The following is a 24530-nucleotide window of genomic DNA, read 5'->3' on the forward strand; positions in this document are numbered from 1 at the left end:
CAGAAACAGTCCAATGTCATTGGAGGGGAGTGAGACACAAACCTCAGATGTAATGGAAGGTGTCAACAACTTGAAACTAACATGGCTAATTCTCTTTATTGATTAACTGACTAATGCAACTGAAAATTTCACATCCTCATGATAAATTTTTTCAAGAAGGTTGGACTCTTTAATTTGTACTTATTTGAAAAACTCCTTTTACAGGGATTTTCAGTTAATATTAAAATATTGAGCTGCACTGGTGGATAGTTGCATTTTTTTAATAGTTAGTGTAATAGAAGTTCTCTCCACATTATGATGATTGTAACATTCTTCCACAGAACCACACAGGAATAAGTCTACGTAAAATACTCATTTATTTTAAAATAAAATCCTTTAAAATACTACTACTCTTAGCTGTAATGCTGTATTCTTTCTAACCATTTTAAACATTTGAGATTGTATTTAAAACAACATTTATTTGATCAAAACTATACATAAACACAAGGCAAAGTTTTTAAAACTCACAGAGCCCCCTCCATCTGATGGATATTAGAAGCTTTAGTTAAGTCACATGAAAGTATGTATTGCAAATGCTTCACCATGTTTGTCTTTCCTCTAGATGGTAATTAGACCTTTTCCTCTTGCACAGCAGTCACGAGCTGATTTGGTCTTTTTGTTTGTGGCTTTCAAATTTGCATTAGTTCACATAGCAGCAAGGATTAGAAATTTATTAAGGGATAAAGATAGCTTTGCATCTCAGTATTGCCCTCAGTCAATACTGGCACAAAAAAATGTCTGAACAAAAACCCCACATGTGTTGCTGCTTTTCTTTCTGCAAATCCTCAATTTCTTCCTCTTGTTTCCCAGGAGCTTTTTTTTTTTTTTCCAGAAGGGACTTTGTATTCTCTTGTGATCTTGATCAGCTCTGGAATCTTGGAACCAAATAACTTGTTCTGTAATATGAAAATTAGTTGGTTTTAAATCTGTTTTTTAATATGGCTGGCTAACCAGCCAGCAAACCCATTCCTGGTTATGTGGTGAGCATAAGAAGGAAGTTTATTATGCCTTCTGCAACTATTATTAAAAATATACCGTACTGAACATAGGGAACATTTCACACACACAATAAAGGACAAAAGGTAGCACTAAAAACTATTGATTATTTAGTAATATCCCAAAGAGAGACATTGCAGTGGATAATACTGGAGATGTGTCTACTAGCAAAAAGGGGAATTAATGTATAGAATGTGAGATATCAACTGTTTAGTAATGCAAAACTGGACTTGAAAATTTTAATTGATTTTACTGAAAAGACCACACATTTCTTCATTGAATAATGTTATTTTTATATTACATCCATGTTTATAATAGGTTTTGTGTGTGCACTGTTCTCCTCTTTTTACCTAGATTTTATTAGGCTATTGTACAATTTTCATTTTGGAGGCAAAAGAATAGTTGACTATGTGTTGTAAAGTAGATTTTGGTTTTATGCAGGATCTCATCTTGGTACATCAGCAATGAGTGGAGCTGGAATAATATGTCAATTGTTAAGGCAAACAGCAGCTATTGTGTTCAACAATAAATAGTATGTGCAAACTTTGGGCACTACCACTTGCTTATGATAAAATGGATCATTGTGATGTGATGCACTTTTTGTCTCAAGTGTCCTGAAATGTTTGGGGGTTTGACAGAAGGGACCTTGAAAAGCAAATCCACAAAATTATATTTTAGGGTACACCATGCAATATTTATGGATTAAGCCAAAAAGACCCATTACAATAAGTGGACTGAATTGTAGCAGAAAATATAATTACCTATATGAAAAATAGTTCCTGTGGCTTCTGACTGAACTACAACATGTTTTTTGGATAAAGTATACAGGACTGACTTCATTTCAGAGCATGAGCTGAGGAGTGGCATCTGTTCAAATTCAAATGCACTAAAGGACACAGTTGAATTAGTTTATAAAAGGCTGTTGGGTTTTTTACATACCAAGAAGTCAGAAATAGTAATGACTTTATCATGTTAGCTGTAACAGGGATTCACAGAAGAAGTTACAGCCACAGCCATCAGTGAGGTATTTTCCTTCAGTAATCTTCACAGTGTTATGTCCATTTAGTGCCTTTTGACTGGATTTGGAGAAAGGTTTTACAAGCCTTGCTGCCTCTGCTTCGTGGGGAGAAAAGCTACTAAGAAGATACTTGTTGCAGGGTGGGTATTCCTGGGCAGTTTTGGGTTGTTGTGTATCAGTCCTATATCAGCTCTCTGTGATGAGACTTGGGCAGACCTCAGAGGGAGTGTCGGTAAGATCCTCATTTTTTTGAGAATGTCCTCAGAGAATTGCAAAAATTGCTGACCCAGAGTTAATAAAGGGCAAGCTGAATTTTTAACACATCCTAATAGTTTAGCAGCTGAAGATAAGGGATTGTGAGCCAGCTTTCCTTAGCAGAGAGGAAACTACTCTTCAGATTATTCACAGAATGCAGTATAAAGGACTGTGCAGAACCATTTGTCCTAGGGAATAAGAAATATACCTTTGGCATTTCTAGAACTTTCTGGTTTAGAGCCCAGGTCAGAGCAACCTGGGTGTGACTAAGAAATCTGGTGCTTGATTTCAGGTATAAAAGTTCTAATCCTCAGAAAGGAGGAAACAGTAAGAAATTCAGAGAATAGCAGTCTGAGAATTGTACCATTTCTGATACAAAACCACCACCCTTTTGATACTTTTCCTAGATGTTGGCTCAGAGAACGTGTGGGAGGAGCATTAGAAAAGCATAAGAAAAGCTTTATTCTTATGTGGGATGATAGTTCAAACTTCCCCAACTAAAAGAGAGAATACTGTAATAATAAATAGTCTCAGTGCTTGTTTGTTTGTTTTGTTTTATCCCTGGTACTCTTCCTTTTGCACAGATTTGACTTTTGGGATTTTTCTACAAGAAGGGTCTTCAGACAGGAAGCATTACAAGTCTTTATTTGGAGGTGGGAAAAAAATCATTTGTGGAATAGCATTAAAAAAAACAAAGAATAAATGTAGCTGGTCTAGAATCCAAGACCAGTGTCAAGCTAACTGCATTAATCTTTCTATAGTAGGAGTTAGTTATGTCTCAATCTTCCAAAAGAGCTCCAAATGAGAAATCTCAGGCTTTAGTTATGCTCACAAAATATGTGATGGTCCTAACTGGATGTGAGATTTCAAAATTATTCTAATTTTAATTACTTTGTATGTGTCAACAATGGTGCTATTTGCACCAGGTTTCAAGCGCATCTCACAGTGTTCTGATAATAGTTAAAAGGTTTCCTTACATAGCAAATAAAAATGCAACTTGATTTCAGAAGATTAAGTGCATTTGTCATAATCTAATGCTTTGGTATGTGCCAGGAATATTTTCAAAACTTCAGAACACACAACTGTGTGCCTAGACCAAATGTTAAATTGATTATATTAAAGTCTGTGGTTGTAACTAAGTGCTCTGTTGTGCTATGAATGTTCATATATAAATTCTGGTTTATTCCAGAGACTGTTCTAATTTGCACCAGATGCATAAATCAGTTTAAAGGGGAAGGAGGGAAATGAGCAGGAGCACTTGCCTGTAGAAACTGAGTTACCTTTGTCATGGAGTTTGCAGGCCCAGTCACTTCAGAAAGGTATTAAGTGCTTACCACTTCTATCCAAATTTCTGAAATTTGAAAGTGTTCATTCAGGAAGGGGCACTAAATATATGTTCCATTGCTATACCGAAGTAGGAAAGCTGACTCTGTTACCATAAACCAGGGTGATTTAGGTTTTATTTCCTTTTCTCTGTTAGTTCACTTGAAGGAGATAATATTCCTTTATGTTGTATCAGTACATTACAAAAACACAGAATGGGTAAGGTCAGAAAGGTCCAACCTCCTACTCAAGGAGGGTCCTCTACAGCACGTTACTCAGGATTGTGTCCATGCAGTTCTGGAATATCTCATGTGAGGGAGAGTTCACAGCCTCTCTGGGCAATCTGTTCCAGTGCACAGTCACCCACACAGTAAAGAAGTTCTTCCTCGGGTTCAGCTGGAACTTCTGTGCATCAGTTTGTGCCCATTGCCACCTGTCCTATTGCTTGGCATCACCAAACATAAGCTCCATCCTCTTGGCTCCCTCCCTTCAGATACTGATGGACATTGATGAGGTCCCCTCTCAGTCATCTCTTCTCAAGGCTGAAGGCCCCGTTCCCTCAGCCTTTCCTCATAAGCAAGATGCTCCAGGCCCCTGATCTTTGTAGCTGTTTGCTGGACCCTCTCCAGGAGCTCCATGTCTCTGTTGCACTGAGGAGCCCAAAACTGGACCCAGCACTGCAGATGAGGACTCACTAGGGCTGAGTAGAGGGGCAGGATCCCTTCCCTATTATACTTATCTATCAGAAAAAAATCCTTTTCCTAGAGGGTCTTTGGAATCTTCGTGCTACTAAAGCTTTCATAACACATTTTTGCCAAGAAAGAAGCTTTAGTATTTGTAAGAAGTAACTTATTTTTACTTTTGTTTATATTTATCACTAGTAACTGAGAACCTTCTCTCCCAGGGAAAGAATGTCTTTTCAGGAGCTCGGCGCGTTCTGTCAGCACTGTGGGTGATTAAGAGCTTTCAGGGAGAGTTAATCATCTTCATAGGCTTCCTCCTGCCCTTGCTTGAGAGAGGTTAGGGAATTAGTTGAAGGAGGCACTTCAGTGTGATTATCCAATAGCTTTAAAATACAAATAAGTGAAGTGAAGGAAGTCAATGAAGCTTTTTGAATATCAGTAGTGAGTGCTACTACCTTATTTCTGGTAAGCTTACAGGTGAACATGAGAAATACACACATAGAGCTAGTTTACTGGTCTGATGAGCAATTTGCTCATTTCTTTTTCATAGGAAATCAGCTTGTGACTAACCATGGGACAAGGTCAGAAAGAGCTACTTCTACTGTTTATTTTGTTTCACACTTCCTTGTTAGTTTTCCAGAACCATGCTTTTGGAAAATAGAATGCTGAAACCTTGTTACAAGGTTTAACTTGCATATAAACCACGTTTAAATGACAAAGAAGGCAATCTGGGACTGCAAGCTTTGTCCCCCTTCCTTCTAAGATTGTGGATGTTGAAAGAGCCAGTCCTGCAGCCACATGTGCCTGTCCAGAACGTTTTCTACGCAGTGTTGTGGAAAGGAAAAAACAGAGGGAAACATGTTACAGGTTATGACATGGAGACATTAACTCTGCTGGAAGTTTATTACACAACAGTGGGGTCAGTTTATTGATAAAACAAGGGTTCCTTGCCCCTATCTATATCCTGATTATTATGAGTATTGTGGACAATGCCTTTCTGTGTTCTTGATACAGTTCCTACTGTCTAAAGGTTGTGGTGATGGGCCTTTTGCCTTGCACTGCCATTGCCAGGCAAGTGTATTGCAATATAATGTAATTAAAAGATGTTTGATGTTTAAAATTTCAAGGAGTATCTTTAAGGGGAAAAAATCTGTTGTTCTTTTTGGTTAATATGTTATCTGAAGATCTTAGACAAACATTTAACCCTTCTACAAGTAACATTTTAGGAAGTGCTAAACTTCTGGAAGTTCAGAATTTTATTTTGAGACCATGTTTTTAAATTGGAATTGTGCTTGCTCTGTATATGAGATCTACAGGACATGTAGTGCAACATGTTGTTTTAGCATGTAGCATCAAAACTTACAGGATTTAAAATGAGTTGGAGCAGAAGGTAGTTTATTAGGAAAGACTGGAAGTGCTTATGTTCCCTTGATTTTTAATAGAATAACCATGCAGAAAGTGGATTCAAACTGACCTTACCTTATTGTTGCCCAGTTGCTAAGTTGATATCAATACTCGTTTTTCCAGAAGCCTTTTTTTTTGTCTTTGAGTAATGGTTTTGTGAGTTTTTTTCAATTTTAGATTCTTGGTTTCATATTAACTGTAACCAAAGGCTTTACTTCTCAGCTCAATAAGATCTACTTGTACAATAATATGGTGGGTTTATTTGTTTCTAATTTAAAATGTTGTATGTGGCTGTGGGTAATTAAAAACATTTCTTGAAATATGGTGGTTTTGACTCTACATGCTGGGATTGCCTCTGCTGATCATGAAGAGTTGAATAATACTCATTTGTCATGTAGGGTGTTGACTCAGACACAGATGATTTCAATTCAGATGACAGAGGGTGTTACAAAACCCAGCTGTTGACTCTGCTCCTCCTTCCACAAGCTGCTTTGTCTGTGGCAGGGATGGCTGACCTATGAAGCAGTTCTTTTACAGCCATAGTTTGTAGTCTAATTTATTCAAGTAAACCCGTAGTGATTTTAAGTTGTTTTAAGGCACTGGGTTGGCAACTCCAGCAGCTTAGGAGCTGCTTCCTGTGGAAATCATAAGTGCTGGTATAACTAGTGGCAGTCTTTGGAGAAGAGTGAAGGCCTGGTGGGATGTTTAAGCTGCTTGTATTAATGCATAAATTCTCTGTTTCTGATTCACAGCTACCTTGAGAAGGAATCTCTGCAGCAGCCTGCCAGCAGTTGCAGAATAGTTGCAGACAACGGCTGGCAAGACACCTTTTCTTGTCTCCATACAGTTAGTCTCAAACTAAGGCAATTTTCTCCCAGAGCTTTAGTTGTTAATCAAATTGGGAGAAAATACTACAAGAAACATTAAAACAGATAGTCTTCTTTGAAGTTTCCATTTCACTGGGATTGGAAGACAACCATTTTACCTTTTTTAAAAAAAGTAGTACATGGTGGACACAATATGAGCAAAGAAATTTATTGACCAGAGCTAATTCTGTTGAATAAATCATTCTGGTGTTAAATAGGAAGCTATTCTAACAAGGCTACCAGGTAGGCTGCTTGGGACAGAAGAAAGAAAACAGGTTTGGGTTTGGGTGGTGGCATTGTTGGGAACGGTGCCAGTTTTCCTTGGTTTGCCTTCTTTCCTTTTTAGGATAATACCTTGCTGAGCTCACGAGATAACTGTAAGGATTATGGACTTGGTTTACTTCTCAGTGCAGTCAGGAAAGCTAATGTTGATAGCAGTAGGTGAAAGAGACAGCCTTATTTTAATAGGTTAGAATAATCTCAATTTGAGGTTTTTCATTTATTTGTATTTAGATATCTACTATGTAAACTTCAGGTTTTTGCCCTTGAAACAGAGTTATTTTCCCAAGAAGAACCTAATTCTATTTTTGGTTTTGATTATGGCTCTTTATACCCTCTCTTTGGAGTTAAAAATAGAATACAGATATCTTCTATCTAATTAAGCTGTGGACCAGATGCTTCTCTTGCCTTTTTTCTCCTATAGCAGGATTGAATTCCTTGTACTACAGCAACCCTGAAATCATTACACTCCATTTAAAGTAAAATTCAGAAAAGGATGACCTTTTGCTAGGACTCCCTGTTCTTTGTATTGCCAAGCCTGATCACCATCTTCTGTCAGAAGCCACTTTACTCCTTGAGCAGGTGTACATACAGTATCTGTTCAGAATTGTCTATTGTTGCTGTCTGTGTTCTCATGGATTATGACACTGTGCATCTCCCCAGTGCCAGCTATTGGCCCCTTGGATCTCCATTGTACAGGCAGCTCTTATCTTCCTTGCTGGTGACATATCACCAGTGGTACCAGTTAGGAGCTGAAAACACTTCCAACATAATGGAAAGTTCTACTTTTGCCAGGATGACTCATTGATTAAACCCTGGCACATTCTGCCTGGGATGGAGAGGCTTCCTGTGCCAATTTAAGAAAAAGTTACGGGAAGATACTGTTATATAGCAAAAGATAAATTGATTGGAAGAATTTTGTGTGCCTTGGAGGAATTATCTGCCTGAAGCGAGCTTGGAAACTCATTGAACAATACTTTGGAAATGGTTAACATCTTCCTTTGCTATAGGAGCAAACAGACAACTGCTGAGAAGAAGAATGGACTGGTAATAGGAGTGTGTGGAGGCAAGCAGTACATCCAGGAGGGAGTAAATAGCTTTTCCTTCCAACTGACCACAAGCTTTGGCTTTAAATAGGTCATTGTTCAAATATAGCTACCAAATGGCCACTTGGGAGGGAAGAAAGAATAGTCTTGGGTTTGGGTGGTGGCAGGGATTGGGAAGGCTGTTGGAACCATGAAGAGGCCAGGGAAGACTGCCCTGCAGAACACCCTTTGTGTGCCTGTCAAACATTGCTGAAGGTGAGTGGGTGGCTGAAGTGTGTTATCACCTGGTGTGGATGGAATGTCTGTAAATCAAGACTTCAGCAAATTTGTCCTGTGGACTTCAAGGAATCTTGTGATGCCTTCACAGTGCTGCAGGCATGATTTGCTTGTTGTCAAGGAATCTTTGCCAGATCTGTAAGATCAAACTTTGTCTGTTTGTGGCAGTCTTGAACCAAGCAGAGTGTTCTGTACATTAAGACAGATGAGATAGGTGTAAATATCTCCTGTGAAGAACTTTAACAAAACCTGGGAATCAGAAGGAAGCTCCAGAACTTGAGATTTAACTCCCAGTAGTTTCTGAGACAGAGCTTTTGCTGCAGAAATCCTTCTCCTTTTGGAACAGGGAAGCAGTAAAAAAAAATTGGGGAGATGCTTCATTTAAGCTAAAAGCCTTGTTTAAACTTCATCTGTTAACATTTGGGCATTTCAGGCATGACAACTGTTTACTAAAATATCAAAATGCAGATATTTTTAATAACCAGTGGAGCTGATTCATTAATTTCCCCTCAAACACACACATGCAGGAGTGACTTCTGCTTTTTGCCCCAGTGAGTGTCTCCTTACCCAAAACAGAACAGGTTAGACAGACTTGTTACCTGATTGTCTCTTTTTGGCCTGTTAACTCAGTCTGCTGTCTGTCTAGGAGTAAAAATGGGTGCTGAACTGTGACAGGCTTTTTGCAACCATGCAGAGTAAACTGGGGGGCATGATGCAGAAAGGAATATTACTTTGTGTTAGAGACTACAAGCAAAAAGAGAGAGATTGTCATTGTTAAGACAATGACCATGTAAGTAGAGTTCAGGTTTAAACCATTTGTTTGCTTGGGCAACTTCATGGTCTATATTTGACATGGTTTATAGCAAACAACCAAAGAACTGCCATATGGAGGAATAGCAGCTTGTGTTAAGATCATACACTTAACAGCTTTGTTTATAAATTTCTGTTGAGCAGTGTCTGCAATTCATCAGCTGAAAAAGGGTGCTCCGTGGGGAGACTTGAGTGAGATTTGCAAGTGCAAAAGGGAAAGGTTGGGGAAAACCTGTAATGGGGATAGAGATGTAGACCCAGGTGTGAACAAAACTATTGAGTTAGTTACTCAATGAAGTGAATGGTAGAACTGACTAAATCAAATATTTTCAACATCTTACAAATGTAATGACCAAAATAACAGTAATATTTTGTTATTTAAATAACAAAAAGTTGGAAAGGAATCTGATTGTTGTCTGCAGTTCTTTACACAGGATAGAGTAATGTCAGCAACACTCTGCCATGTTGTGCTACACCTTTTTTTTCCCCTTCCAGCTGGAGTTTAAGTGTTGAAAGTGAAATTATCCAGAATTCAAGCTCTGTAGTTTCTCCAAGAATAAAGATGCTAATGTGCTATTCATGGTGTGTTGCCTCTCTATCAGTAGCTAGAAGTGTCTCCTGCAGACTGCACAGATCACTGGCCACCCATAATTGGGAGCTGCTCCCCCTCAGGAGCTGTGAGTGCCAAATCTCATCCCTATCAGACACTATTCAAAATCAGTCCACTTACAACCTTTGCCCAAGAGCTGCAAGGGGCTGAGGCCCATTGGAGAGTGACCTGGAGAGGTTTGGGGGAGCAATTTAGCTATCCATACAGGAGGAGCTCATAGAATGTATTTTCAGCTTCCAAATCTTTATGAGAATCCTTCTGAATTGAGTGCTGGGTTTTTTGACATCAGTACCATGATAAGCAGAGAATTGGATCTGGTAATGGCAGAAGATAGCAAGCCTTAAACAGCAAAATCTGAAAAGGTAAAAGGGGAAAATTACAGTTTTCAAGTTAATGGAGACTGTGTCCAAAATAAAGAAGGTTCGCTGCTTTTGTTTTATCTAAAGTCATCCTCCCCCACCTCCACAATAAAGCACAGGATAAACAATGAGAAGAATATGTTATGGGAGGGAAAGATAATGATGGGAGGAATAATAATTAGATGTACAGGAAGTAGCCAATTAGCATCCTACAATCCTTCTCTTTCAAAGAAGTGTTGTCTTTGATTCTCTGTCTATGGATTCATAGGAGAAAAATCCATGAAATTCTGATTCATTTGAAGGAACTGGGGAAAATGCTGTTGATTCTCAGTACTTTAAACAAATCATGAGTATTGATACTTTGAATATTTCATGTGGTGACACATGAAATATTGATAAATAAATATAATGTTGCATTAGATAAGCTCCTGTGTCTCATCATCAGTTCTGCTGTGTTATTGTGTGTAAATTCATGAGCTGTTTTTTCATTCAATTGGAACATATTTGAACAGCTCTTTACTTGTGTAGAGAACACTAAGTCCCTCTGTGTTCACAGGTTTTGAATGCAGTCTGAATCCAAGAAATATGAAGAAGAGGCACCTTCTCTGCACTGGGGGCTGGATCCTGTGTTTTCTGCATTTGCAAGACTCTATATTAAAGATATAAAAGAAATGAGAGAATCTAAACAGGTGCCAGGTATGTATTTATATGTGCTGATTATGATACACACAGTATTCTAATTGATTTATGTTGTGCTTTTAATCAAAGGATTGCATGGTGCTTCATGAACATCAGTAGTTTTCTATACTCTTAAGCTTAAGTGGCATTAGTATCTCTTAACAGTTCTAAGAACAACAGATTGTATGTGAGATATATGTGAAAAATAAAATGCATTCATTGCAATGGATTTTCTTTCTTATATATGGATCCAGAACCTCTTTTACGTTAAGGTATTGTTGTGTTTCCTCTGTGTGGTAGCGCTTGTTACATTCTGATAAAGTTAATACTAAAAAATTCTGGTCCATTCTGGCTGTATATGTTACATCTTTCCACTGTCTCTACAACATTTGAGAAGGATTTTATGCCTTTTTTTGCAAAATTTTGACAATTGCGACGTTGCTGCTTGTGTGTATTTTGCTCTTTCCTATGGATATTATTGTATTACAAAACATAGAGGTTTTGAGTTTTTGTCTGCTTAATTTCTAGATACGATAGATACATGACATTCTTTGTTCATTTGAACAGTCTTACTGTAAATTCTGGCATCTGTGCTGGATCTTATACCATACCTTTTACGTCCAAGCCATTGTGGCTTTTGTCTGCTTTGCACTCTGTTTCCTGCTGGTCTTCAGCTGGAGTCACCTACACATGAACATTGTCTGAAGCAACATGGATCTGATCTTGAATTTCTATTTTCACTGCAAAGTCTTTAAAAGACTGCAGTATGTTCATTGCTCCAAACTGAAGCTTGACAAGGTGCAAGATTATCAGGGAGGAATGCAAAGAACTTAAAATTGATGGTGAAAAAGCAACAAACCCTAAGTAGGGTGTGTGCCTTTGGTTTGGTGTTTGTGTTTTTTGTGCACTTTTTCTGTCCACAGAGGCAAGGGACATCTGTTTGGCTCTTTGAATATGCTCTGCTTTGTAGGGTTTGTTGTTCTTCTTTAGTTTTCTTTAACAGCAAGGATAGCAACAGTGCTATTTTTGCAGAAATGAAGGACTGGTAGTTTTTTTGCTCTTCTCACAACTATTTTTATGTACATAGGGACTTCACAAACCACAGATGCCAGTATATACCTGTACATACATATATATTTATATATATATAGAGAGAGATATCTTTGTTATTGACCATGGTGGGAGACTTTTGTGTTAAATCTATTGCAGGAATTAGGTTACAGACTGTTGTTGATGTTTGTCTTACAGTGAGGACTATTTAGATGCCTTTTTCAAGTGTATTGTAAAAGTTTTGCAGTAGTGCTGGTGTAGCAAATGTATCTGTTAAAAACTGTTCTGCTTCAGTTAGAGATATTTTAATTGTTTTCAAACAAAATACCAAACAATTCAGTGTCAGCAGGGTAAGATTGTAGTTTGGACTTGGACATCAGTACATACACATGTAAAAATGTATTTAAAATAATTAAACTTATAAACACCAAAAAATATTTCATGTTAGCAAGAACAGTCCTAGAAAGGACAACACTGCTCTCTTTTTTAAATTCTAAATTACCTATATTTCCCTTCTCAATTCCCTTCCTGTGAGTTGGCTTCTGCTTCAGCAACTCTTCCAGTTTTGTTATCATCTTTTTTCCCTAAGATGATCCTAAGGAAGAGGTGTCTGTCATGTCAAGATACAGACTTTACAACTGGTGCATGTGAGCTCTCCCCACTTCCTGTGCACCTGGTGTTCTGCACATCTAAGCCTGCTTGCAATCCCGTGTCATTTTCTGAACCAAACTCTAAAGAATAAAATGCAATTTCATAAAACAAACATCCTGAATTATCTTTTATTCTCCTGGTGCTGTGTATATGCCAAACCAGATATCTTTCAGTGTATCTTATATCTTAGCAACAACTGCCAGCACAACAGAAACACTAAAAAAATAAATCTTTTGGGGAAGGAAGAACGTAGGTGTTTGTTGTCAATGTTTCCTGTCTTTAATGGGTTTTTAAAGACCATCTGAAGCTAAGTATATGATTGGCTATAAATCAGTCATTAAGTAATGGTAATTAAGAATGAATGACTGCAAAACAAAGAGTTGTAACTAGGAGGAATGCAAAGAAACACAGAATGAATGTCAGGAAAAACATCCCTAGAATGACATCTGCTAAACCATGGAACAGCCTTCCCAGGAAGAAGGTGGGATGCCCTTCACTGGGATTGTTTATATCCTGACTGTACAGATTGCCAGGAATTTACTGTACAAAATGGTCTAGTATTGGCCCTGAGGAAATGGACTAAATGACCTAATGACTCTTTTCTTTCCATTTTTAAGCATTAGGGTTTGATGCTACAATGATTAATCCCTTAAACAACATGGAGGAAAGCAGTAAACCTGGCCAATTACTCTCCTGCTATAAATGGTGACAAGAAGGCTGAAAAACCTCCCAGATAAAAACAGCAATTGTGTTGTCTTAGAGGCCTTGCAATGCCAGTGGGTGTCAAACTCAGTTGTAACACATAATCACATCATGGAAATGAGCTTTTCTCAGAATTATCATGCACCACTGCATTGTGACAGCTTATCAACAAGAAAGGGAAGCTACAGATAGCATAAAAGGAGGTAATAATAATTAAAGCAGTGTCGAACAGCTCTGTGCTCAGTAAGGCTTGTAAAGACATGACCAGTACTTGCTCTAGAGAACTCTGTATCTGTAGCCCCCTGTACTCCTGCTGTGGCTTCCTGTTGTGGTAAGAGCCTAGTGCTGTATGTGTTGTTTACTGGGTTATTAGGAGCCTCACTGCATGTGGGTTTCCATAGCTTCAAATGTTTAGTAGTATATTTTTATTGCTACCAGTATGGACATATTTGGAACAAATAAGCTGGCAGGAGAAACAATTTATACCTTGAAGTCATCAAGTCCAACGACTTTTAATAAGTTAAATATAATTTCATCTTTCAAATTAATTTGGATAGTTTCTCAGAAAGTAAGGATGGAGTTCTATGTGAATTTATGGGATTGGAAAGAACCAGTTTGATTCAGTCTCTGTCATTTGCTAAAACTCATCTTACTAACTGGGAAATGAACATAATAACATGTTGCTTGTTTGCATAATCAGGAGCTTGGAGGCTCTGCTCTAGAGACTTACCCTGAAACTAGCCCAGACCTTTTATTGAGATGCTGTGAGATTCAGCAAATAACTATATACACTGGGAGCACCTCCATTGAGGGTTTCTGTAGCAGTGTCCTGGTAAATGAGAGAAAAGTGGACAGACCTGCCAAACATTCTGTGTGCCAGGCCTGACCAGTGACTGCATGATTAGTGTAACCAGATCAAAGATGAATGACAGGTGCATCCTCAAGACATTGCAGTGGATTTTCATGAGCAAAACTTTTTGTGATCTGCTGGGCTGATCAACTATGATTTCTTCTGAAACTTTGGGTTTTGTCTCTGTCTTGTGTGAAGAAAGTTAATTCCAGACTCACTTAAGGCTGGTAGCTATGTAGGACAAGTTATTTTTGGATTTTGGGTTTTGTTTTGTTTGGTTTTTTATGCAGAACATTTTTCTGACTCCCTTGCTGCTTTGTTTCTCTTTCCCTTTGTAAGAATAACACTTGCCGCAGTGTATGGAGCCAAATGTTCCTTTCTGAGTCCCTTGAGTTATCTAGTTTTAAGAAGACAGTTATTGAACATCCCAGATGGCATATTTCAGTAAAGCAGCAGTATTCAAAAACTGAAGAAAACTCGTTCACTGAGAACTAGCCAGCCCAGGGTATATTTGGAGCTTATTGCCCTATTATTCCCCTGCTACTGGACTGAGAAGCCTCAGTGTATAATGTTTACATTGGTGCTTGTTAATAACATTTGTCACTCTCTTGAAAGGGATTGCAGAATGAGGCAACCTCAGTGCTGCCAGAGTCCACTGGGCTCTGGTTTCTCACTCTTTCCTGGACATGTTTCTATGTGTTATTCAAGTTATCTTTATAGATGCACAAAAATAGCTTTGAAGGGATGTTTTTAGAACGTGGTTTTTTCAGAAACTGAAGTTCAGGATGCAGTGCACAATGACTACAGTAGTGTATTCCACACTCTGAGAGAGTTGTTGCTCTACCCCTGCCCCCATGGCTCCCGTTCTTCTAGAAATGAAAGACAGAATTATGTTAGTTTTCCTTTTAGAGGCTCTGCCTTAATCAGGAACAGCTGCATTGTGAGAAGCTCAAACTGCTTCCTTTGTGTTCTATTATTTATTCTGAAGCTCGATTAAGTTAGAAAAAAAATCAAAACTAACAAACAACAAAGCAAAGCAAAACAAAATAAACCCCCAAATTAAACAACAAAATAAAAAATAAAATACACTCTAATGCCTGCAGATGTTTTTCAGATCCAAATATGTGTGAAAACAAGAGGTTAATCAAGTTCTGACAATCTACGAAAGCAAGATTTTGGTATCCTAAGTAGAGCTGATACTTTTCCCTTTCAGTGTTCCTGGTCTTGAGTATCCAGGGGATTTTTCCCATATAAGCATTGTATAATTTAAGTTTTATTAAATATGTAAGAAAGTATGTTTTTTACTGACAAATGTGACTGTGTAGGGTAGGATATTGAAAGAAATAGTTACACTAATCAGGCATGTTCTATGTCTAGGTATATTCTTTTATAATGGACATCCAGTGAGACAGGTGGATGTTGTTGGGATAGTGGTTCAGAGGAAGGAGCGAGATGCCTTTTATAATTATGGAGGTAAGAAAAGTTTCTTTCTTCTTGCAGTTATCAGCCTTCTAGTTTTAGTTACTGTTAGAACTGAAAAGATTCCTTATTTTGATCATGGTCTGTTCTTGAAACAACTGTGATGTTATCCTGATATAATATGTATCTGCAGCTCAGACCTGGCAAATTTAGGGAAGCTACTGCTTATCTCTGCTTCAAAATCAGAGAATTGTTACAACAGAGTAACTGATTCATTTGGGGTCATGTAGCAAATCTTAATTTTGGTTGTTGCTTTGTCACTGGACTCCCCCACTTTCCTCTCATATGTATGCAGTTCCTTTGGTCAGATACAAACAGATTTAGCAGTGCCTGCAAATAGGAAATCTCTGCTTCCTTTTTTGAACCTTAGAAATCTCTTCTGACTTTTCGTATGTTTTGTCATATCTTGGAGGAAGCTTTTAATAGCAGTCAGGAGCTTGTTTATGTTTAGATGCACAAGAGTAACTTAAGCATCATAGTACCAGTCCTTGCCAGCACCAACTGGGAGTTGTCTCCTCGCTATTGCTTTTCCCAGTATTCAGACAATGGTATTAACGTGGAAACATCTGATTGTCATTTTGTTCAGCTGTCTTTGTCATCTGGAGAAAAAGCAGAGTGGAGTAGTGGTGATGTGGCAAGTGTCAAAGGGTGGGGTGAGGTCACCTGACAGTAGGAAGAGGGAGCCAAATGCGTAGACCCCATTGACACCCATACGTGTCTTCCTCTGCCTTGGATTTCCACCTGATGGATGTAAGTCAGAGGGTGCCTCTTGTTCCCAATTCCTTTGCTTACAAAATTGATTCAACAGCAGTTCCCTGACCCACAGGAGTATTGTGAAGATAGAGCCGACAACTTAACCAGGTCCCAAGTTCCACAACACCTGCATATGCATTGAACTGCTGCAGAGCAGCATTGGCTGCTGGTGCATATAACATCCCCTGCACTATGTGCAGCTGCTCAGAGCTGACTCTATGCTCTCTGTGCAAGTGTCTTAGAGTGGATATTTTCTAGATTTTCTTAAGTCTAAATTCTGAATGTTTGTTATTATTTCACCATTATGCTAAAAAATGAGTCGTCAGTAAATATTTTGAAGCACAAGATTCTCTGGCACTTGAAGTAGCATAGGGTAATCAAAGGCCTAAGTTAAGAGGTGAAGTTGTAATTGATGATGTAATGAAGTGTTGAAACGTTAACTGAACATAAGCTATTATTCTTTTATGTCACTAGTATGCAAATACAGTTACCACTTCCTGAGAACAGAGGAAGACAATCAAAATGACCAAGGCTAAACAATTGTATTAATAAAGGTTTTCTATGCTGCTCTCAGCATTTGTTTAACAAGTAAACCTGCTGAAAGTATTTGACTGGGGCAGAAAGTGAAGGGATAGAAATAAAAAAAAACCAGAGTAGTGGAATTAAGGCCTTAGTGTTAAATCAGCTGACCTGTAAGTGCAGCTCTCAGTGAGGCTGACTTCCTGCTGTCCTTTCACATCCAACTCCACGCTTTGTTCCAGCAGTTCCTTGTTTGAGCTTTGAGGCTACCTGCCAGGGTGCCCCTCCCCAGCCTGCCCTCCCTTTCAACAGGCCGACTGCCAGTGTAAAATTTTAACTTCTTAGACAGTTTCCTGCTTGTAACTTCTTGCATTTCTCAGTTCAAGACTGTAGTTGGTGAGTCATGGAGCCGACATTGCATCAGTTGGAGTGCCACACACTGCTCAGGACTTGCTCACTTTCCATCTGCTTAAAAGTGACTTAGAAAGCAATTCTCCCTTTGTACTTTTTCTCTGATAGGGAACTGAAATGTCCTTGTGTTGCTGGCGCTCTCCCCCCTCCCTCGTTTCCTATCTGTCTGCTTCAGAATACACACTGCTCACTTTAAAGAATCTTCGGTCCTCTCTACTGAAAACCAGAAGTGCTGACAAAATAATAATTGTAAAAGAGAGTGAATTGACTCTTTCCTGCCCAGCACAGCATGTAATTTTTATTTTTTAAAACCTGATTTTGACATTTTGATTCAATTGTTTATAGCTGTTATTATGATCAGCTAGGAGAAAGGTATTTAATTAAAATGTAGCTTTGACCAAGCTCATTTTAGCTTATGCAGCTTTCTGACCTCTTTTTTTTTTTAACCTTCCCTCTTTGACAAAGTCAAACATTCACATGTGGTTTTCTGTATACTTCAGAACTGAATTGAAAGGATGAAAGGCACTTGCCCTAAAAACAAATGAAAAAAATCTCATCAGGCACTCAGTAGGTTCAGGCAGACCTTACAAGAACCATACCCTTTTTGTCATAAAGAATAAAAATGAACACTATTACCTCATTTACCAAGTAGCTATGAGAGTTAAATAGTTAAGTAAGAGTCAAAAAACCCAAACCCAAACAAACAAGAAGCAGAAGGGGAAAAAAGCAAACTCACTAAAAACCAAATAAACAAGTTTAAACCCAAAGAGATGAGGAAGGGTGGCACAGGGAGCACAAGAAGTTTTCAAAAGCTTGTAGATCCTTTAAAATTGATTAATATTCTCTGTCTAATTAGAATACAATTGCAAGAGTTCTCATTCATCTCTGCTTCAGGAGTTGCTTGTCTTTTTGCTCAAAGCTTTTATGTATGAGATGGCAAAATTTCATTCAGAACCTTGCTCTGCTACCGGGTTCCCTGTGTGGTCAAGTACAGGTCAGTCTCTCCAGAACTCCAGTTTCAGCTGTTAGGTTGAGGAGGAGGAGAAGTCTGGCCTCCTAATCCTTTAGCCTTGTTTTGGTTTGTTTCCAAGCCCTTCTTAGGAAGCGTGTCTGTCTCCGTTGGTGCAATAGGCAGTTGCAGGCTGGAACATGGAGAAGCTGCAGGAATGTAATAGTGAAATGTCATCTGCCCTCTTTCTCACTGCCATTGCTGGTTTACGTGGATGGCTTGGAATGGTTTATGTGGGTTCTGAGCACTAAAATAGTTGCTGTCTGTCTATACCAAGGAGAGGAAATCCTACCAGCTAGATCATTATCCGTGCTCTGGTACAAACTTAAAGCTGCTGAAATCGTTGCAGACACAGCAGCTCAAAAGGGGGGTAGCAGAGATGAGTATTCTTTTGTGACTGAGTTTGGAATTGCCTGGATCTTATAAATGCTGTATGTTTGTTAATAGCAATGTGCAGCTAAACTACTGGGAAACAGGAAGGCAAGACAATGATTTGAAATTAGACCCCCTAAATGCGGAGATTGTTTCTAAACACATGAGACAATGCAAAGGCATTTTGCTTTGATGCTATGGTTCTCAGAGGAAATGACTGCAGGTACCAATCAGCACCTTCCTGGTAAACATGGCTGTTACTTTTTTAGTCATAGATCTGGTTTTTAAGGAGCAGGGGGAAATTGCAGGTTTCCATTTGTGAAGAGTGGAATCTGAATCCTGGAGATGGTTACATTCAAGAAGCAAGGGTGTTTGGAGCATTGGCTAGATCCTTGAGAGACATTTAGTGCCTTCCTATATAGAGAGTGTTTGGTGGACTGGCCATCTATGTGGTCTCTCGACCTGTAGAACAACTTATTCTCCTGATAGTTTTCAGTTTCCTTTGGGTTTTGTCGTCTTCTGCTGTCATCGACAGTGCAGTGCCTGAGGCAGAAATGGTAAGACTTATTTGGATTGGGTACTAGCAAAACAGGAAAAACTAGACAGCTCCTGTGCTCGGAACAAGGTCTGGAGCCTTTTCAGCAATGGAAGTGGCATGCATGCCACCAGTACCTGTGCTTTATGTTGGGAATTCCTGGCCTAGAGCAGAACTATGAGCATGTGCTCTCTTCTGACCTTCCTGGCTAGAGGAGCTGCCTTTCTGCTCACTGAACATCTTTTACAGGAAAGGCCAGCAGACTTTGAACACAACACTGCATGGAAACCAATGCAGCAGCACTTCTGGTTTATTCACATGGTTGTATTACCCAATGCTGAAATGCTGTTTTCTCACTGTAACAGTAAATGCCTCTGTGGTTTGTGCCTGGTTTTTCTGCTTTAATTTGTCTGACTTCAGCTTTAACATTCAACATTCTTCTGACCTTGTCAATGAGATTAAAATCCTTTAGTATTCAATATATGTGCTGAAGCCTCATCATTGAAATTAGCACTTGATCTTTCTTTGAGAGTATATCTTTTACTTTGGTGACCATGCACAGAAGTGCATCTGGTGCTGAGCTAATTCCATGACTGAAACGAGTGTGGAAATTTTTTCAGATATATAAGTAGGGGTTGGACACCCACTTTCCCTTTCAAACTGGTTGGACTGAGATATCCTTGGCAGTTATCAACATGTATCTTCACTTACTGGAACTTATCTACCTGCTTTCCTATTCTGGAATTCTTGCAATTTTTTTTTTGCAGTGGATGATAGTACTGGAGTTATAAATTGTCTCTGCTGGAAAAATCCCATGGTAGCAGAAACACCCTTATCAGGTAATTTATCAAATAAATAATTCCTTTTTTGACTGTGTTTTTACCTGGGTCTGTCTTACATAATTTAGTAAGTGGTCAAACTTGCAGAACAGTGAATTCAACTATTTTTTATTATTAGTTTAAACCATCATATCCTACAACCAGGGCCATTTTGGTAATTTTGTGTTAGTTTTTGTGTTGTGTTCAATGGTGATGCCAATAAAACCATTACGTTATGTCCTGTCCTGCCTTTTCCTTATCTGAGTAATATGATACTGAATTCTATGCTGTGATGCTGTTCAGAGAATTCTCTTCTTATAGTTCTTTTTGTGACTTCATCTAGTGAGGAACGAGGCTGAAAATGTGCCACAACTCCTGTTTCCAAAGTCCGTCCATTGACCTGCACTTGTGATACAGTGATTTCAGGACTAATCCTCACTCTGTATTCATATTCTCTTGCTCACACATACAATGAACTTGAAAGTAGCTTAAAACCCAGTGGGAGGATGCCAACCCTCTTTTACAATTTGGGAAAGTCCTAAATGTGCAGTAATTGTACATTTGAAAGTAATCTATTATTTCACTCGCTAACAGAACAACTCAGTGTCTGGCTTTCTCTTTGCTTTTTCTCCCACTGTTTCTTGTAGATTAAAGTATGAAATGCTTTCTACTTTGGATCTTTTTGGAAGTCCATGTAGGAGATTGACAACTCTAATATGGAGCTGTTCAAGTCTTACTGAAATAAATGTTACTAGTGTCATCTGCAGTGTTAGGGATACATATGCATAGAAGGGAGAAAGGAAAGCTTGATGAAAAAGTTAAAAACTCTTATGTCTGTGGAACAAGCACATTTATACAGGCAGATAATTCATACTTATACTTCAAAATGATATGACAAGGGATAGAAACAGTCCCAACTGGAATCTAGAAGACAGCTCCCACTTTAGAGAGGTGATGTTCTGGCACAGCTTTCAAAAAAAAAAGGTAAAAAATAGGGGAGACACACAATGAATCAGTTTTTAATGAGGAACTTAAATCCATTACAATGAAAGGCATGAAATACTGCTTGAAATAGAATCAGGGCCCAGAATGCTTGTTTCAGCCTTGTGTTCTTATTTTACAAGTACATCAGTAATGCTTGGGTGGATCTTATGTTAATAATGGAAACTAATTCGTTTGTACCTGCTAAAGAAAGCTCCTAGGTGGCACAGGAAACTTTGTCCCAGCCTTTTGTAATTGTGGTCCGGGGTACTTGGATCATTAATCAGGTTTTGAGTTACGAAGGATTTATTGTCCTGCAAAGGCATGTTACGTAAATGTGAGTTCTGTGAAATTGCATTCACCTCAGTGTAGACATCAAATTGCATCACATGAATTGTTTGGCCCCACCTCAGATGACTCATTCTTCTTTTATATGAAAAGTTCAGCAGACCTTTCTTTTCCTGTCTTGTCCATCTTAGCATGACAGAATCAAAAAATGATAAAAACCATTTCAAAATAATGTTTCCATTTTGCAACCCATCTATGACATTTTCAGTGGTAAATCAGGTGAACTATTTAAATAAACATAATACTGTAAACTATGCCACCAAAAAGTTTTGCTACACAGGACACATGGTGGCTGAGACCTTACCCCTTTTTCAGTAATGTGACTCCTGTGATGCATAGGTGGATGAATGTAAAAGAACAGTCCTCTTGACTTCAGTGCCTATTGCCCTTTCCCTCGCTGCTTGCAGGTCATCCAAGCACGTCCAGCAGTCTTCCTGTGTTTGAACAGATGAAGAAACTCCAAGAAAGACTGAGCCAGAAAACCAAGCTGGAGCTCGGGGATGTTGTGAGGGTCAGAGGTCACATCCGAACTTACAGACAGCAAAGAGAAATTCAGGCTTCATGTTTTTGTGAGTGTTGTGAATCTGTGACATGTAACTCAGTTGTCTGTGAAAATATCTAAGCTGTATATAATTAATGGAATATTTTCCACTTTATTTTCTGGCATCTCATTTTTCTAAAGAGATTTTTGCCTATATATCTTTATTTCAGTGTTAGCACTGTAAGGGTAGAAGACACGCTACTTAATGTGTGGGATTAGATTGCCTGTAAATGAGACATTCCTGGAAAAACTGTAAAAGATAACTAACATGCTTACAAGAATGCTCTGCAGATACTATAGCTGGATATCTGTGGGAGTGACTTGCTCTTCAGATTTCTTTGTGTTGAAGCAGACCAGCCAAGCCCATGAGAAAGGGCCTGGTGACTTTTTATGTCCCACTTCATCCAGGGCATTCTGCTTTGGAGAAAGGTCTGCTGTTTGTTGCAGCCTGTGCAACCCGTTCCATGGGTGAGCAACAGCACAAGGACAGTGTTCCACTGAGCCCAGGTTCTCCTAAACTCCCTGGCTCTGCAGAATGACTCAGAACTGTTCCTCATCTTCAGTCATCCGGGCACAGATGTGTATGCAGGTGCTGCCTCTGCCTCTGACAGCTCATTGGGCAGCAGAGCTCTGCAGTCCACTGTTTACACCCTGGGAGCTCCCACTTACATAACTTCTTCTCTGTTCCGTGTCTCTGCTGTTGTGTAAGAGTTGGTTTTCCCTAGTGAAATCTTTTGGAGATAAAACTAAAATTATTTCTTTGGTGGAGAGAAGCCTGTCTTTTAAAAATCCTCTGTAATTCAGATAAAAAGTCTAGATTTTTCACCTCTTGGTAAAATGTGCAAGGAAATTAAATCTTCTTTTCCAGACAGAAGATTTATGAATATATGCAACCCATACAGGGGCTGGTAACAACACCAAAGAGAGCCATGCAATCAAACAGCCTCTAAATTGTGTTCGCTTTGGCTCCTTGCTCTGTGTTAACTTCATTTAATGGATGAAGAGTGTTGAAAGGTAAAATAGAGATCATAAATTCTGGTTAAATATGTTGCCAGACAAAAGCATAATCTGCAATGCACCCACAACAGCCCATTTACCTCCTTGTGAACTGTAAAAGGAGTGGCCTTTGGGGTTTTGTTTTTATAACAACAATAGTGAACATTTGCCAGTCTAATACTGGCTGTGATGTTCTGTTGTGCTGCCTCAGGTTTGCTTGCTTAAAAAAGTTGATGTGGCAGTCCTGGCCAAGTTTGTGTATTCTTTTTGCTGCTGCAGATAAAGTGGATGATCCAGTGTATGATGTTCAGATTTCAAGAATGCTGGAGCTCCCCTGCCTCTATAGAGAAGTTTATGATAAACCTTTCCAAGGCCCTGAGGAAATACAGAGGTAAATGCAGTATCCAGGCTGGTCTTGGGGCAAAGTGTGGGATTTTGTGATTGTTTTTATTTTGTTGTAATGACTGTGGAGAAAGATAGAACAGGGCCCAACTGTTATCACGACTCTGCATAAACATACAGTAGCAGCCTGCTTTTCTCCCAAATGATTGATGATCCATACAGATGAGATACCTGTCCAGGTACCTGAGAAAAGAAATATACTGAATCAAAGTGAATATTAGGAAGGTAGTAAAATACTGTGTACAGACCTCTTGCATCTAGTGAAAAATGATGGGATTTTGAGCAAGATTTGGGACTGAGATCAGCAGAACGGATGGAGAAGTGTCCTTTCCTGGTTTTGTTCTATGTGTAAGGATAAGGAGCTATTCCATTGAAATGCTCTACTGTCCTTGTTGTCATCAAATCACAAATACATGACCTCAGTGAACTGAGGCAACCACCCATTCCTGTATTCAGTGGAAGGGTAGCTGAATGCTTATTGGGAGGTCTGATGCATGTAGTGCGGTTTCTGAGATTGCAGATCTTAAAATCACACCGCAAGTGATTGAAGAGGAACAATTGAATGTTTATGCATAGAAAAATGTTCTAAATAAGGATTTAAATTAAAATTCTTTAAAGACAGTAAAATATCTTTTGCCCTTTGAAACCAGTCTAGTGGCCTGAATTTAGGTAATTGTTCTAAACCCCATTTCTTGCCTTTTGATTTCTTGCCATCCTTACAGTGGCCTGGAGGGTCAGAATTTCTCAATCCATATGCTGCATGAAAAAGTGCAAGGCTTTCTATTAGAAAACAAAATCCAGTCCTTTTACCAGCAGGAGCTGGAAGCAATTGATACTCTGGTATCTCTGGCTGATGTGCATCTACCCAGCCCCAGCTGTCAGGAGGTGAGTGAGGGGAAATAATACCATGTACTGGTTTTAAGCATAAACAAAGAGAAAAGAGGGTGGTGTCTTCAGAGGATTCAAAAACCACAAGTGCTTTAGCTTTATGCATTAATTATTTACAGAACTTGAGGAAACCTTGTCACTTTAGATATATAAAACTGGGCTGAAGAAAGCCATATAACAACATTCAGTTGTTAGGGCTGAGCAACCGTACAGCCTGCAACAGGTGCTACCTTATCTAGATATGTAAGTAGTGGCAGTGCCAGAAAAGGAATCACTTTAAGGCCCTTGAGCTGTTTGGGGACAGATGTTTGATATCTTGAGTCGGGTCAGGAAAGGGGAGCACAACATCTTAGTCTTGTTTCTCATTTGAAGCTCAATATATTAATAGAGATGTAGTTTTCAGAAGGAGATTATGATGTTTGGATCAACATTGCTCACTGCTACATATTTCTTATGTTGTAAATCTCTAGTTGTGAAAGGCCATGATTGAAAGCATCAGAAGGTGGGATTAAATTGAAATCAATTTACAGGCAGTTGCATGTAACCAAATTGTTAAGAAACTTTCCAGTGAGTTTGTATGCTC

General features: G+C 38.8%; 1 protein-coding gene across 3 annotated transcripts in view; it reads left to right on the forward strand.

The window, feature by feature from the left end:
* STN1 (STN1 subunit of CST complex) overlaps positions 1 to 24530 on the forward strand; it is a 43416-nt gene that overhangs the window by 5365 nt on the left and 13521 nt on the right. The window contains exons 2-7 of one of the 3 annotated variants that reach the window (XM_071563373.1): positions 10521 to 10660; positions 15273 to 15368; positions 19741 to 19812; positions 21528 to 21689; positions 22937 to 23048; positions 23782 to 23944. In XM_071563373.1, the coding sequence (XP_071419474.1) occupies positions 10528 to 10660; positions 15273 to 15368; positions 19741 to 19812; positions 21528 to 21689; positions 22937 to 23048; positions 23782 to 23944 (738 nt within the window). In that variant the 5' untranslated portion in view covers positions 10521 to 10527. The remainder of the gene's footprint in view (positions 1 to 10520; positions 10661 to 15272; positions 15369 to 19740; positions 19813 to 21527; positions 21690 to 22936; positions 23049 to 23781; positions 23945 to 24530) is intronic. The other 2 variants (XM_071563374.1, XM_071563375.1) reach the window with 2 other exon arrangements.

This window comes from Pithys albifrons, chromosome 9, assembly GCF_047495875.1.
Source record: "Pithys albifrons albifrons isolate INPA30051 chromosome 9, PitAlb_v1, whole genome shotgun sequence".
Taxonomy (NCBI): domain Eukaryota; kingdom Metazoa; phylum Chordata; class Aves; order Passeriformes; family Thamnophilidae; genus Pithys; species Pithys albifrons.